Raw genomic sequence first — 17,772 nt, 5'->3', positions numbered from 1 at the left:
GACCATGCCTCCATAAGGCATATTAACAACAAAGGTACACAACTCAGTGCAGCAAAAATAGAGCTGAGGTCAGTACTAAAAATGGTTGAGGAAGAAACATTTGAAAATATGTTTTACATTCAAGCATAATTAGCTCCTGATGATGGAAATGTTGCTATAAGTGTTTTTAACGTCATATCAAGTGGCCCAACTCCCTTGGGCATACAACGAAAAAAGCCTTTAACACTATATAAATAGACACTCCCGTGTAATTAAAATGATTACAACTACTGAAGATGCATGGGTGAAAAGTTTTATAGAAGAAGTATTACAGCAATTACTGTGGTCATTTTGGATTTGTTTAAGTTTAGAAGAACATCATTTTTCCTTAAAATATAACCACAAGTGATCTCTGGATTCATCTACAGCTCTGACAGTTGCAGTTCCAAGTGGCTAGTACTATATTCCAGTGGGATCAGACATAAATGATCACAAACTATAGTGACAGACATTTCCACTCAGCAGCTCTACAATTAGGGCTCAGAACTCCATCTACTTAGAGTGGCGTTCTCACAAGCAAGAACCCTTGCCACTAGAGACACACTTTCCCATTGTAACTCGCTCAGAATCAATATATTTCTATACAGATATATATTCTAACACACAATATCTCCATTAATCACATCCACTGCCTCCAGTCCCTTCTCTTTGTATTTCTAAACAAGATCTGGGGGAACTATATCAAGGGTTCACCTGCTATTAGCGGGTAATTTGCTCCTGTATCCTAAGTGTCATAAGAATTGGGCGCTAGATACACTCCTTAGTATATTCAATGTCAGGTTCTCCACCGAGTATTGTGCTGAGGGGCCTATAAGGGGGATATTTCTCTATTGTTCTTTCCTGAGAGTCAAACTCAATTTCATTCATGCTCTGCAGAGTGATAAGTTGGGAATTTCTGAGGGTTGGAGCAGAAAGATAAAGCAGCTTTGTGTCAGGTGTAAGGTAATTATTTGCCTTGGTTTCTGTGCTATTTGTTTTTATTCCCTGTGTTTTCATTAACAGTTAATGAGTTTTCCCCCTTAATTCTAAAACAATAGCTTGGCCAGTAAAGGTTGGCTTTTTCTGCCATGGATTCAACCAGCTGTTGCTGCTCCATAAACTTTATGGAGAAGTAAATTAAACTGCTAAAAACTTTCATTTCCTAATTCAATTCCAAATAAAACAGGAGGAAAAAAATGAACCATGATGATGTTCCCCTTGTAACTATTTTGACCCACAGCAAACCCATCTGATCCTGAACTTGCAGGTACTGCTAAGGGACAAAAACAGGCCATAATGACAGTTTTACCAAAGCAATGAGAAGGAAATGAAAAAAGACAGAAAACATTAAAATAACACGAGAATAACAAATAACAGATAAAATAAATATACGTTTGCTTATTTGATATGTAAAAGCTCAATGTTTTTTCATGTTAATGTAAAGTCATTGTCTTTTACTTCTCTTCTAATTAATCGTGAGCTATATTATAAAGGATTTACTCACATCCACAACCAACGGTTTATATGGTATGGTTCAAACTTTTATAGGGTTTGCTATTACTTCATCAAGTATCTTCGGGTAATATAAGGAAATTGAAGTTAACGTAAAATTGTCCGCAATTTTGGGGGTGTTGTTTTCATTGTTGCTGTTCGAAGGAAACACATGACTTCTGACTCTATTTAACATTTAAAAACCCATGAGACATAAGCTCCTACTTTTAAATAATAAATCCTAAATAAAATGTTATAAGTAAAGGTCCCTGATCCAAATCCAGTTAGTTTTCATGCTTGATAGTATTAATATTGCCAAATTTTCATGGACCAATTTAACAGTAATGCAGTTCCCAAAGCTGAGCTATGGTAAGATTAGCAAAACTGCAGCTTATTATTTCTTATTGCAACCATTCATCTAAGTTTTTAAAAATAACACCAACTAAAGACATATGTTGGGTACATATGTACCCATATATGTGAAATGTTACTAACATGTAAATATATTATGGAGCACATTTGCAACACCAAAGCTCAAGTTCTGTCAACCCTTCCATTATAAATTACATACCCTTTTGCACATACTCATGCATTAGAAAATGTATGATGTTTCCCACAGAACATCTTAGAGGCTTCACCGGTTTCTAAATACCCATTTGGATTTGCGTGGTTAGTTCTTGTGATTAATCCATATGTAGTGAAGGTCTCAAATTCTTCTCTGTTCAAAACAGTCTGACTTCCTGCCCATCTCTTTTTTTTTCCTCCTACATCTAGCCATAACTCAATGTATAAATATTCTTTTTTACCCCCAAGGCCCTGGCAGTGAATGTAATAGTACTGAATGTCATTAAGTCTACAGAACAAATGATGGGCCAGGTAAAGAAAATTTCCATTTATCATACTTTGAGAAAGTTGCTCTTGAATGTACAAGAAATATATTGAGCTTAAAACTAAGTTTTTTTTAACTTAGAATACTGTTTATTAGTTGTATAATCATGTTAAGAATAACAGACTTCTTAAGAACCTTTATGTGTAGCGTAGTCTAAATAACCAGAAATGGAACCAAATTGAGCAGACACAGCACAATCACTACAACACCTGTGACTGTAATAACCAAAAGGGCATCATAGCGTAATAATATTTCCAAAATAAGCTACATCTGTCTGTGGTGGGTTGGACAGGCAGATGCTGTGGAAGCCAAATGAAAAGTTCTTTTTCCCTCTCCTTCAAGAAAAGCGTCCTTTATGACGCAGTTTTTCATTTTGACCAGTAGGGTGGGCTGCAGTGTGTAGCATCACCCTAGTTCTTACAAATGAAAATTGGGGGGGAAGGAAGAAAGTAGCCACCATGTGAACCCTTCTGTTCCTTTCTCTCCCACCCCCGAAAATGCTGAGATTTTAACCCTTCTTAGGTTTCACATAAAGGTATAACGCTCCTGGACATTAACAAACTGGAGGACTGGCAGTAACAAATATAAACCAGATAATTGTATATGTGACAACACACACTTCATAAAGCAAATTACAGCCTGTCTGCGATCATTGTGGCTTTACACTCATGCATTACATCTACCACTGTTACTGATCAACTGCTACTAAAATGGAACCTGCTGAGTTAGTATATTTTCAATATAATGGCATTTGACAGAATTCAAAACATGTAAACCTAGGTATTTGGTAGTATGTGGATAAATACACTGTGAAATGAATGCATTTATCATATGACAACCAGGCACTCATAACCGGGAATTATTGGTTCATAGTTCTGTTTTCCTTGGACGACTGTATTCCCAGGGTTTGATTCTTGTCTTGTTATGGAGCCATTCAACTGAATTTTCAACGTGTTTTGACTTACAGGAGAAAGTCAGCTACAGTAATAATAAAAATATAATAGTTCAGTGAACTCTTATTGGGTACAGGCTCTGGGTCAAGACTCTTCATGTACTATCTCATTTAGTTCTCAAAATAATCCTGTGATATATTATCCCATAGCTACAGATAAAGAAAAGGTGAGTTTTTTCTGTGAGTAATATAGACCTTCAATATCACTAAAGATATAATAGCACAGGGTGACAAGATTTGGCCTTCCCATACCCGACCCCACCCCAAACAAGGACTCCTGTGGATGTATGTAGTGTGTACCAAACATACATGTATGTAACAACATCAACAACCAAAAACTGTCACTACCTAGTATAATTCTGTTCAGTATTTGCTCCCTTTTGGAACAGAAGTTTCACATGGAAGAGTATCTCTTTAGTTTTAAATTTTATTCTTTCTTTTTTTATTAGAGAATCACTAACACAAGTAAAGTGTACAGATCTTGAAGGGTAAGTGGTATCACTTTTTAAGTTTAGGAAAATACCCTTTAGAGATGAATTGTGATCAAGATCTTTTCAGGCTGGCAAGTGTGTGTTACATATATGTCAGCTGACAAGGACATGTATTCCACTGTTAGCCTCACAAGAGTCAGCAATACCTGGAAGCTTTATTTTACACATCATATTAATCCCTTTGTTCACTTCCTTCCCTGTAGTAGTGATACTTCCTAGTAAACAATAGCTATTGTACAAGTTTCTGAGAGAAGTATGTGTTGATGAGCAGCACAGTGAAAAATTAATGCATTATAATAGAATTGGGCTCAACCATCACATTATTTCGCCTCCAAATATCAAACAAATTCTCTTGGTTTCAAATCCAAGGGCTTAACCTACTAACTCACAAAAATGTTTTAAGCAGAAAACCAAAACATTTTTGTATTCAAATTAATGACACATTTCAATATTTTGTGTCTAGAACATGAAAATATATTAGAGGCACAATTCTTGCAGTTGATTAATTCTTATGCCAAAATTCTATGTTCAGAAACTGTACTCCTTATCTGATTTTCTGTGTCGGTCTAGGAATAATATATACTAAGAGAAACAATTTATAAGATTTTTTTCCTCAACAAAATTTCCCAGGCTTATCAAATAAACTCAAAGCGATCGTTAATTATCAATTACTTCATTTTCTTTGCCATCTACATCAAGACAAGAATCAGAAGTTCTATGAACTTTTAATTACCACATATGGGAAAAAAAAGACTGAGGGTAAAAAAGGTAATTTTTTATCAGTGGCCATGGGTATTATATACTATTTTATTGTTTATTTTAAAATTCACTTTTAAATGATACGTCAGCTCAACACATCTATATGATGTTGGTTCTTAATCACCAAGCAAAAGAGATTGCGGCTAGTTTACACCACCATCAGGGGCTTGCCCATAAATTCATGTGTAAAAAATTAATAAACAAGTAAAGGAGGAGAAAACTCGATTGGATAGAAAACTAAATCCTGATTCTATTGCAAAAGGGCTCACTATGTATCAAGTTTTTGTAAGCTTTATTAGATAAAAAAATTACGCATGCTGAGAGCAAAACTTTTAAATGTTACAAAAAAGCACATAATGAAAGCACATTTTCCCTCCCTTCTCTCGGTTCTTCTCTCCAGAGGCAACCTTTGTGAGGTTTCTTGGGCATTCCATGGATTTTCTATCTAAATATAACATGTGTCTATGTGGTCCATGTCTTTTTGTTTTTTAAAAAAGGTAGTATTTGTCCTGTTCTGTACCCTGCTTTTCCTCTTAATCATTTATCTTGGAGGTTGCTCCATGTCAGCAAAATTTTTTCTGAGATCAGAAAAAGAATCTCATTTTTTATTTTAACTAGTTTTTTGTTTAAAAATAATACACACATATGGTGAAAATTCAAATAGTACCAAAGGATATAAATAATGAAGATTCTCTCTTCCACTCAGGCCAATATCCCCCTGAATAGAGATTACCACTGTTAATAGATTCATGTGTCTCCTTTCAAAAAATTCTATATACAAATAAAAGCAAGAATACCTGCATGTGTGCATTCACACATGTGCACACGTGAACACACACATATACACAGAAACTGTACAATGTTTGCCCAAATTGCCCTTTTCGCTTAGTAATATGCCTTGGAGAGATCTTGCCATGTTGCAGACATATATGTATTATGTTCTTTTCACCTCTATGTAGCATTCCATTAAATGAGTGTAACATAATTTATTTAACTAGTCCCCTAGTGCTGGACATTCAGGCAGTTTGGAGTCTTTGTTATTCCAAACAATGTATAACAAATATCCTTGTACATAATATATTGTGTAGGGACTACAAGAAGATAGCAGCATCTGATTCCAATGATTTCTTCTTTCACCTGCATGAAAGTTCTTTTTCTAATGTTTCAATATCATCTACTCCAGGATAGGACATTTACGAAGGGCACAAAAATCTTAGAAAATTTTAACGTTAAGAAAAAAAGTGAGTCTTCTGACTTAAAAAAAAAAAATCAAACTTACTATCTTTGACAATAGTTGCAAAACAGTACATTAATTTAAAAATGCATTATTCCACTCTTTAAAGAAAAAACAACCAGTAGATGTATAGGAAGTAAAATATTTGAAAAGGTATCAAAGTCAGTAATTAACTTCAAAAACAATTTGTGTGTATATTCACTTTCTACAGATTAATTTGTATAAAATGAAGCAAATAAAGAAAGGGGGGAAAGGCCTAAAGGAAGTCAAGTCACAAAAGCAGCTGTCAAGATTGTTGATGCTAAAAAGTTGGGCCAAAGCCAAAGGCAGGAGTATTTGTCCTGTGTACATTTCCCCCTATTAAATCCCCAAAAGACATGGAAAGCATTCTGGAAGATTTCTTTTTAAAAAGTAATATAGGTTAGGATATTCTCGGCTCATAACTAACACTTGTATTTATAAAATATTAGCATTCCAGGAATAGTGATAGAAAGATACTTAACAATAAATTATAAATATTGTAAATTCAGACTTTTTCTTACATTTGCAAACACGTCATAAATTTGGGCTGTGTTTCTTTGTATAAATCCTACTTACAACTGTGCTAAAACCTTTTGGCATGAATGCAAAGAGTATTTTCATAAATAAAACTTAGTAAAATCACTGTACACTCCATTAATTCAAAAACACTTCTCTTCAACTTCAAAGGGAAACCCTTCTCTCTTTTTTGTAGTGCAAAGATGGTGTTTCTTTGCTGCTTTAATGGTTTGCTTCTTGTAGTTGTCATAACTACATGCTCCAAGTATGTGATAGTAAGGGACGAGAAGTTAAGTGACAACCATGCTTCAATTCAACATGTCTCAGACATTACAGAGCAACAAGCTCATAAATCTAAACTTTGAAGGGTCTACCAATAAAAATTCTGCACACACATCCTTTAAATGCAAACCTCACACATATATACATGGTGAATTACATGGCCTTACACCTGGGTTCAGCTGGAATGAATGAATTTTAAGAAAAGATGTGTAATATACTCGTATATTGTCTAAGTTCTATACATGGGTCTACTAGCATAGCCCTACTTTGAAACATTATAAAAATAATACTTGCTACCACTTTAGTAAGTGCCTACCAAGTGGTAAGCACTCCTCATGAGTTCCTCGTCTCATTATAACTCATTACAACTCATAGTAACTGTGAAGTAGATATTATTAGCAAGATTTTGTAGGTGAGGAGGTTATGTCATTTGCCATAGCTCACGTATCATAAGTAAAGGAGCAGCTGGGATTTGAATTCACGACTGATTTCAAAGCTCATGCTCTTTCATCACAAAACATTAAAATTGAAATAATTTTTTTAAAAAGCTCACTAATCTAGGTATTTTGTGTCTAAGATACATGAAGTATCTTATGTATTAAAGCACTAGGTCTCACAACAGAAATAAAAGAATAATGTCATGTTTTTATTAATCTCAACCTGGCTTTCTTTTTCTTTTATCTTTGTATTACGGATAATTTTAAACATGAACAAAAGTAGACAAAACCACGTAATAAGTCCCTATGTATCCATCATCCAGCTTCAACAAGTCAGTTTATAATTCATCTTGTTTCATCTACAGCCCCACCCTACTGCTTTCTCTCCCCTTCCATATTATTTTGAATAATATGTCAGCCATCTACCACTTTATCTTTAAATATTACAGCATATGTAATATTACTCTCTGTAAGATAAGGACTCTTTTTTAAAAAATCTAAGCATAATACCATTGTCACACCTAAAAAATTAACAATAGTTTCTTAACAACATAAAATATCCAGTCAGTGTCAAAATTTCTAATTCGCCCATAGATAGCACTTTTTATAGTTTGTTTGACTCAGGATGCAAATAAAGTCCTTTTAAATCTCTTTTCATCTATAGTTAATGTGGCTTTATAATAACATTTTCCTTATCACTTTGCACTGTGCTTTTGACAAGCTATATTTTTAGGGATACTTTGACAAGGGATATAGGCTTGCCATTTCAAAATAAGATTTTTAATATTCACACAGTTAAAATTTTTCATATTATACTGAATAATTTTCTCAGAAACTCTCTATGCTACCCATGCTGTTACTCAAAGAATCTTCAAGTTGGCAGGAAATTTCACTGGCTCATATTGACCACTATCACAAATGTAATGTGAGTGGCCACTGGACCAAAAAAATGTGATTTTGTTATATATACTTACAATATTTCCATAGTCTTTCTTAAATGTTTATTTAAACATATTTCATTTGTTTTAGACTCTGGATCTATGGTGGGCAATTTTTCTATTCATGAAGGTGTTTTTACAGCAATAAAATTTTAATGATCAACATTATACCTTATAATTTAAATTTTTTATTAAACTGTAATTGTCAATAATTAACTCATTTTATAAAAGGGGAAACTGAAAATGAAGTAAACCAGTTTGCTCAATGCCATGAAGTGATAGTATCATCATAGCTAAAGGGAAAATCTAATGTTGTTTAGACATCTGATCAATATCTTTTAAATATCTGATTACTGAAATGGTAAAAGTTCCGCGGAAGATTCCAATGAATTTTCTTTGTAACATTAAGTGAAAAATTAAGTAGAAAAAATTCTTAAAGTAAATAAGATTCAAATTATCAAAGGAATCTATGTCTTATTAAAAATAAAAATAAAGACTTTCCCATGTTATCCAATACTTGAGTTCATTAACTAGCTCTTTCATTTATGTCCCTTCTACATTAAAGAAATAAACATTTGGATTATATTTTATTTCTCTATTTTTCATTCTTTTTAAATGAACATTGATCAGGAAGTTGACAGTGGACCAATAAGAAAATTTGGGTAGAAAGGTGAGGGAAAGAATTACCATTAACACTACCGTAAATTTTCTTAGTGTTTACTATGTCCAGGTACTGTGCTAGGGCTTACCCATATTATTACTAGTCCTCATAACAATCCTGCAATGAGACAGTGAGATACAGTGATGAAGAATATGGGCTCTGGAACTACTACTGAGTATGAACTTTCTTATTGGGGTGATGAAAATGTTCTGAAATTAGAAGGTGGTAGTAGTTACACAACTCAGTGACTATACTAAAAACTGCTGACTTGTATACTTTAAAAGGGTGAATTTTATGGTATGTGAATTATGTCACAATAAAGCTGTTATATATTTTTTAAAAAGAGCGTAAGCTATGGAGTCAGACTGACCAAGTTAGAATCTTTGAGGGGCACGACTTTAACTTCTCTGTGTCTCAGTATCCAAATTTGTCTTTGAGTATATTAATGGTACTTATTTCAGGCTGTTCTGAGGGTTAAATGATATAATACATGTTAAGAACTTAGCACAGTGTCTGGTACGGCCCTATTTTATAGATAAGGAAGCCGAGGTTCAGAGAAATTAAGCAACTTGCTAAGGTCACATGACCTTTAACTAAATGCTATAGGTGGGATCTGAACTCAGTTCTGTCAAGCCTCAACATCCATGCTCTTTCTACCATGCCAGTTTCTTCTCCAGAACAAGTACAAGACTCTCCTTAATACTAATCAATGGCTACTCCTCCAGCACATTAAACCTGGGATTGAATGGAATAATGGATACAAAAAACTTTGCTTCTTTACATCTTTCTTTAAAGCACATTGTACCAAATCATCACCATAAACAGATGTTGAAATGTGTGATACTAAAGGGATGTATAAATAAGGGATCTTTTATAGTTAAGGACCATTTTCCTTCCAGGCACCAGACTCTGGTTTAGTCCAAATATCCTGAAGAACACAAGTGTGTATTTAGGCAAATGCACAGGGTTAATAAAATTCATCCCATCATATTCCTGCACAGAGGATCCTGCCATAGATAAAAATGCTAGGAAAGAAAAATATGCTAGGAAAGCTTGGGATCATCATTTCTGTCCTTTCTCACTCCTTTCCCAATACTACCTAGTCTTCCAGGGCTTTTTAAATTGTTCTGCCAGCTGTTTCCTTTCTTACATATTACTCTTCTTTTCATAATTCTGAATTGTCCTAGAAACTTACATAGACCTGTTACTACTCCCACCCATTCTTTTTTTTTCAATTTATTGGGGTTACAATGGTTAATAAAATTACGTAGGTTTCAAGTGTACAACTCTATAATACATCATTACTCCCACCCATTCTATATCAGTTTCTGAAGCACACAATCAACTAACACCTGATCAAAAGGGCAAGGTAAAAGATAATCTGTCTCTTCCCCTCAAAAAAAGAATGTCTTAGGGGGAGGAGCAAGACACATGAGTATGGGTTTTTCTACTTGATCTTTCCTTACATTTACTTTCAAATGAGCAATGACTTTGCTCATATATTCAACCATTGTCAAGAAGCAAATACAGTTTTGTGTTCTAAATAAACTCTTTCCAATTGTCTTCTTGGCTGCTCTACCTCTGCCCTCTCTCTAAGAGAGAATGGCTGTGCAGAAGTTGCCCTAGGCTGGAAGATTACTGCAATGACACTATTATAAGGATCTGCTAAGATGTGCCCTTTGTCTTTTTAGCCCCAGATAGTCTCTTGTGTTAAGCTCCAAAATTATTTTCTCTTCTCAACATATTATTATACCACATCTCTGACGCTAATTCTTTATTTCTCCTTTAGGTAATTAATTCTACCCTCACAGTTCCATTCATTTCTGCCAGTTCACATTTATGTTCTGGCCCCTGTGGATTTGGGTTAACATCTGTTAAACCCTGAACTATAGGGCCATTCCCTGAATAGTATTATTTCACATTTTGCAAAGCAAACTGCTACATTATCACATGTAATTCTCTATTCTGAAGCTATGTTTTCAGCCATAAATGCATTAGGACAGTGATATATACAGTAACAACACATCACATTTTTAAAAATATTATAAATTGTATGACTTTAACTTAAAAGAATCAAGAAGCTTTAAAAATGTAAGATTTTTATTTCTTAAAGTTGGCTTTACCAAAAAAAAAAAAAAAACCTTACATAGACTTGAAATACTCTGAAACAAAGTGTGAGCTAGGAAAATTAAAATTTTAATAAAACTAGTATCATCATTCACAATTTAAATTTCTTTAAGTTATTACTGTTCACTAAAACAGGGTATGTTGACAGTATTAAGAATAAAAAGGATGGGAAAAGTTTACAATTGGTGAAAACGTTATAGAGCAAAATTGTTCATAAAACTAGTTGCATGTTTGATCAAATAGTCTCTGTGATTAACTGAGAAAAATTAAAATCTCCATTTATAACAAAATAACATTCAGAATGATGTTTCTGACATTCTCAACGAGAGTACGGAAAAAGAAGGAACATATATACTTTAGAGGCACCCCCTCAAACTGTTTGAATTCAGAAAAAGATATTCCAATTTTAAACCTTTTAAAAATGGGTTCTAATCCTGTCCATTTTTTTCTTTTAATCTTGCACACAGCTGTCTGTTGTACTTTTTAGAATCATGCCAGATGCTGGGTTCATCAAGCAAAAGCAGGAAAACAATGGTTTGAAAGCAATTAGAAGCACCGAGGCTTCAGTGAGGCTCGTATTAAAATGTGATAACACTGTTCTAGTGGGAATTTCAACGCTGCTCCATTTCTGACATTTCTCTGCTGCCAGACAGGCAGGCCGTGTGGAAGAGCACTGTGATTGAGGAGGTAACACACTGGAATTTATTTCTGGAGCAAATGAAGGATTAGCTGAGTTGGAGTCCTCCCAAGGTTTTTATTATGGACTCGGCCACCATTTTATTTGAGTACTCGTGGATCCTGTTGGCATCTAACAAAACTCAAGGAATAAAAGCATATTATAGCTTTACTTCTATAGAATAATCTAGCACCAATCCACTCAGAAAGCAGAAGCAGCAGAGCCTTTTGTTGATAAAAAACAGGGCAGGGGAGCCCAGCAGGGTGAAGGTTAATTAAACACTCCACTAACTTTCCTCAGAAATGGCTAATGCCACTCTGTGGAGAAGCTTGTTTAGAAGAGACAGAAAGAAATAATACCATCTCTACATTTTTACTGTAAAACTATAAATGGTCAAAGAGTACTCACCTTGGGGCTGAAAATCCCAATAGTACCTGAAATACAAGGAAAAGAATGGAGATAAGTCAAACCTGTATTTCTCAGTCTTGGTTGGTGTATGGTAGCGATGGCACCCTGTCCAAAAGCTTGCTAAACAGTCAATAACTAGCCAAAGCCACTACCCACTTTGAGAAAAACCAAAGGGTTGTCCATGAGATTTGAAAGGTTCTCAAAGGCTTGAAAGCAGCATTTAAGTTACTGCAACTCCTTAGATAATTTTAACCATATTGCTGGCAATGTCCTAAGAGGTCACCTATCTGTGGTCAGGATTTCCCATCAGGAGCTCTACCAGCTTTGAGGAGGACAATTCTTTGTTGTAACAACCTGTCCTTTGTATTACAGGACGATTGGTGTCACTGGTCTTGGGCACCAAATACCAGTGGCTCCCCCAGTTAAGACAACCAAAACATTGCCCTCCAACACATTCTCAAATACTTTTAGGCCTAAACTCTAATTTTATAGGTGAAGCATGAAGATTTGACTCAAGGTCATTTAACATTTTAGGATCTGTGCCAAGTTTGGGGCTCTTGCCCACCATATCATTTCATCTCCTCTGTTATTTTGGGAAATGATTGGCAAAACTGACAACCCTTAAAGTCTTAAAACTAATGAAATGGCAGTGGCGGAAAGGATCATTTATAAGTCACTTATTTAAAATCTAAATTGCATTCCACCACCCCCACCACCCCAGAAACAATGTTATATATGGTGGCTACCCACAAAAGTCTCTTGTACTTTGGATTCCATTTCCTCCTGCCTTCACAGGAACCTTACACTGTTTCTATATTGATTTTGTCTTGTATATATTCAACCTCTTCCTCTCAACTTGGCCCTTTCCATCAGCATTTATGCTAATATAAAAATAAAGCACACCCTCCCTCACTCCCTCCATCTGCTGTCCTCTTTCCCTTCACATCACAGTAAAATTTTCAAAAGTGTTGTCTATAGTTTCTCTCTTTATTTCCTTGCCTCCCTCCCACTCACTCCTCAACATACTCCAATCTTGCTTACAATCACCACATGTCAATTCTTGCTGTGGACATTAAATAGAATGTCCACTAAATGGAATGAACATTTTTATATCCTCATCGTGACCTCTCAGGAGTGTATATATGGATAAGAGCATTCCCCCCGCCCCGGGGGGGGGGGTGGTGGTGGTGCGAATCCACGATTTTTATCAAATTCTTAGAACAATCCACAACCCAAAAAAGATTAACAAAAAGGCAATACATAGGTGATAATGGTATGTCTTCCAGTACATACATAACGGAAATACGGTGTGGCTACTCGAGGGAGAAACATCAGTCTAGTGAGTATCTAAGTTATTCCTTTACAATATAAAAATTCAGAAAACGGAGAGGAAAGACATCAGTGGGGAGCATGTTGCCATAATCCAGAGATGAATCTGTGGGAAATGATCAGAGATGAGGAAAAGAAGGGGGAGAAGAAACCTCACAATTGACTTTTCTTATTCCTTTCCTTTTCCTGAACAGTTCTGGGCTGGCAATCGGGTGAAGGGAGATGCAAGATACTTGGGTTAGATGGCAGGGAAAGTTCAGGACAGCTTTGACATCTGCACGGGAAAAGGAAAGAGGGAAGAAGAGAAGGAAAGGGTGAAAAATGGAAAGCTGCAACAGCTGGGAAGAAGGCGTCCATGTCTAATGTAAGGGCATATGTAAATGGGAGTATATGTAAATGGGAGTGGCTGTAACGTAAATAAGTTGTATCTATTAGTATGATGCGTCAATCTCAACCTTGTAGACAGTGCAGCTTCCCACTGTACCTGGCCACTGTGAAGAGTTTTCCATAAAACTCCTTTTTATAAAACACAGCTATTCACCAGAAATTTGCCATCTTTTCCTGCTATTTTCCATCTTCTATTGAGGCGCTTCCCTAGCCCCTGATTCCAATCATTACCCAACGTCTAATTCAAAAAACAGAAATTAGGGTGTGAACATGTGCAAGTGTGTGTGTGTGTCTGTGTGTGTGTGTGCATGCGCACGTGTTCCTGTTTCCAAAATGTTAATAATGGCAATGGCTTGGCTGGAACTTTGCTAACCAATGTTGTTTTCATTTATTGACCCAGAAAAAAATAAAAGCAGCCATGCAGTGGCAGTTAAAAGGCCAACTCTTGGCAAATTGTTAAATAGGTAAAATATGTTATTGATGATCTCAGTCTCTTTTGTTCTCTCTCCCCCAAATCCCCACTCCAATTCACACACATATTTTCAGTTCCCTTCTCTACTACTGTAAAGTGTCCCTGGTTTTCTGGTTTCTCTTGTTAGTTAAGAAGATGTTGTGAGTTCATACATACTAAGAGTACCGCTTCTGCCAATGGTAGCTGTGTCTTAAGAAGGCTGATTATGAAGAAAGATTAAACAGTATCAAATAAAGTAGCAGGTCTTTCTAGTTGACATTTAAGTAGTAGAATCAGCTTTATTCTTGACACTGTATTTAAATATTTCTGTCTATAAGAGTCATATGTAGAACTTGGCATGGAGTGGCATAAAGTGGAATGTTAGTTCCCATTTTTTTCAGAAGGCATAAAACTATCCTGTTATCCTACCTTTTTTCCCTCTCTTCTTACTCTAAGTATGAATTATACAACAACTCTAAAAAGAAAGTCTATTAAAACACACACACACACACACACACACACACACACACACACACACACACATTTACCCCATAGCTCACCTCACAAAGTATACTTCTAAAAGGCAAGGACAACGTAAGGCCGGATTGCCTTCCATTTACCTGCCCTTCCCCTTTTGGGAAAAATTCGTCCTCAACTCAGATCCCAAGGTTAGGGTATTGCCCCATCCCCAGTGACCAATAAGATGACGTTGATCCTGAGACTTCCTAGGAATGAGTCTGCCTAGTGCTCTGAGACCGTACTATTCAACCAAAAGGTTTGTCATCGATGCTTCCTTCGGATTGATTTATGACCTAAAGGTGGAACTGTGGGCAAAAAATGGGGTTCTACAGAAAGAAACCGCACAGGGTAACCTGATCATAAATTCCTAGCTGGTTAGGTCACGCCCCAGGCCTGTAACTTGTTTAGTGAAAGGCTTTAAGCCAGCCCTGTCCATTCTTTTTGTGCCTTTAGGTTAACACACCTTTGAAATACTACTAGTAATACCCCTCCAAGTGATATGAACCCTCAAGAGAGCGCATGATCCTGTTAACTCTCCTGTAATCCAAGCCCTGCCTTGCTTTCTCCAGTCTTCCTTACCTGCACTCCGTAATTTCAAATTCATAAAGAGGCTGCAAAACTGTTACTCGGCAGCACATCTGAGATCTTGCTCCCCAGCATGTCATCAATTTGGCTCAAATAAACTCTTATAAAATTTCTCAAAAAAAGAAAAAAAAAGGCAAGGTCAAAAGGTTGGCAACCTCATCCCTTACTGGAGGGTGCCATGGATTATTCTCTGCTGCACACACTTGGGTCTTGATCTTGTCTTGTTAAACATATCCCATGGGTGGCCTTCCTCACATTCTCTGGAAGATGATTCCACACTAGAGAATTCTACACTCTTTAGGCAGCCTTTAGTCAAATCCCGCCAACATCTTCTAATTCTCATCCTTCACTTTGAAAACAATTATCCCTTAGCCAGAGACTCCAACAAGTCTGAAACTAGAAATTTTAAACTAAAAGGCAAACACTACGATAGAAGTATATGGAAGAAAAAGCATCCAAACACACATACACACAGCAGTGTTCATCCTAAAAGCCTCTGAGAATTTCATATCAGGCCTGTGCAGATAGATAACAAACACTTCTTTAATCTTCTCTTTGAAGCTTCAGCTTCAATATGAAGGGGAGCTATCATTCCTCTGCAATATCCATACTCAACATCATCGGGTCCATGCAAATGAGATTGGGAACTGGAAAAAGATGAGTCCAGAGTGAACAGAGAGAAAATGCTGCGACCATATTGATGATGATTATTTTCACATTCAGTCAAAAATAAATCCATCTTTACTTGTGCTTCCAAAAATGAAAATGGAAGAATAAGAGACTGTAACATTAAGTCTACTCTACATAATAGTCTTGAAAATTTAGGGTTACAATACCTGTAAGGCAAAGTTTGCTATTCATGTTTTTAAATTAAAGAGGTTTTTTGTCTAATTAAAGTTTATTGGGGGGACAATTGTTAGTAAAGTTACATAGATTTCACGTGTACAACTCTGTATGTAATACATTATATCTCACATTGTGTGTTCACACCCAGAGTCAGTTCTCTTTCCATCACCATATATTAGACCCCATTTACCCTCTTCTAGAGAGACCTCCCCCCCTTACCCTGTGGTAACCCCTAAACTTAAAGAGGTTTTAATTGAACTTTAATTAATTTTTATTACTAAAATATAGTTGACATACATTATATTAGTTTCAGGCATACAACATAGTGATTTGACACCTATATATGTATCTTACAAAGTGATTACCATGGTAAGTATAATAACCATTTGTCACCTCACAAAATTATTACAATATTATTGACCATATTAGCTATGCTGTACATTACATCCCTGTGACTTATTTATTTTATAATTGAAGTTTATACCTTTCAATCCCCTTCTCCTTTTTCACCCTTCTCTCCACTTCCTTTAATTGAACTTTAGGGAAAGGTACAATAAATAAACTGAAATCACCATATTGAGGGAATCTTGAGGAGCAGCAGCTATAGTAATATTAATGATAAGAATAATGCCAAAATATTTTTTTAATTTATTGGGGTGACAATTGTTAGTAAAATTACATAGATTTCAGGTGTGCAATTCTGTATCACATCATCCATAAATCACACTGTGTGTTCACCACCCAGAGTCAGCTCCCCTTCCATCACCATACATTTGATCCCCCTCACCCTCATCCCCCACCCCCCAACCCCTTTACCTTCTGGTAACCACCAAATTACGTTCCCCAGATTAATTTTCAAACCCGTGGCCATCCTGTGGTCACCTACTGCCCTCCAATCCCCTCACCCTCCCCCCCACCCCCCACCCCCCCCCGCCCATCTAGCAACCCTCAGTTTTTCCTCATTGTCTCCAAAACTGTTTCTGATTAGTTCATTCACTTATTCTTTTCTTTAGAATCCGCAAATAAGTGAGATCATATGGTACTTATCTTTCTCTGTCTGACTTATTTCACTTAACATAATGTTCTCTAGATCCATCCATGTTGTTGCAAATGGTAAGATTTCTTTCTTCTTTATGGCTGCATAATACTCCATTGTATAAATGTACCACAGTTTCTTAATCCAGTCATCTACTGATGGGCATTTGGTTGTTTCCATGTCTTAGCTATTGTGTATAGTGCTGCAATAAACATAGGAGTGCATAAAGATTTTTGAATTGGAGTTTTGGATTTCTCCGGATAGATACCTAGGAGTGGAATTACTGGATCATAGGGTAGTTCCATTTTCAGATTTTTGAGATACCTCCATACTGTTTTCCATAGTGGCTGCACCAATCTGCAATCCCACCAACAGTGCACAAGCGTTCCCTTTTCTCCACATCCACGCCAGCACTTGTTGTTTGTTGATTTATTGATGATAGCCATTTTGACTGGGGTGAGGTGGTATCTCATTGTGGTTTTTATTTGCATTTCTCTGATGGTTAGTGAGGTTGAGCATTTCTTCATATGTCTGTTTGCCATCTGTATGTCCTTTTTAGAAAAATGTCTCTTCAAGTCCTCTGCCCATTTTTTAATTGGATCGTTTGTTTTTTTGGAGTTGAGTTGAGTGAGTTTTTCATAGATTTGTGATATTAGTCCCTTATCAGATATATCATTGGCAAATATCTTTTCCCATTCAGTAGGATCCCTTCTTGTTTT

General features: G+C 35.9%; 1 protein-coding gene across 1 annotated transcript in view; it reads right to left on the bottom strand.

The window, feature by feature from the left end:
• The window catches only part of SKAP1 (src kinase associated phosphoprotein 1), a 277,253-nt gene that overhangs the window by 200,488 nt on the left and 58,993 nt on the right, over window positions 1-17,772 (bottom strand). Inside the window, exon 3 of the mRNA XM_033090442.1 lies at window positions 11,901-11,926. Coding sequence (XP_032946333.1) covers window positions 11,901-11,926 — 26 coding nt within the window. The remainder of the gene's footprint in view (window positions 1-11,900; window positions 11,927-17,772) is intronic.

The sequence above is a fragment of the Rhinolophus ferrumequinum genome, chromosome 21, assembly GCF_004115265.2.
Source record: "Rhinolophus ferrumequinum isolate MPI-CBG mRhiFer1 chromosome 21, mRhiFer1_v1.p, whole genome shotgun sequence".
Classification (NCBI taxonomy): domain Eukaryota; kingdom Metazoa; phylum Chordata; class Mammalia; order Chiroptera; family Rhinolophidae; genus Rhinolophus; species Rhinolophus ferrumequinum.
The sequence above is the reverse complement of the archived record's forward strand: the minus strand, read 5'-3'. Positions and strand labels throughout refer to the sequence as shown.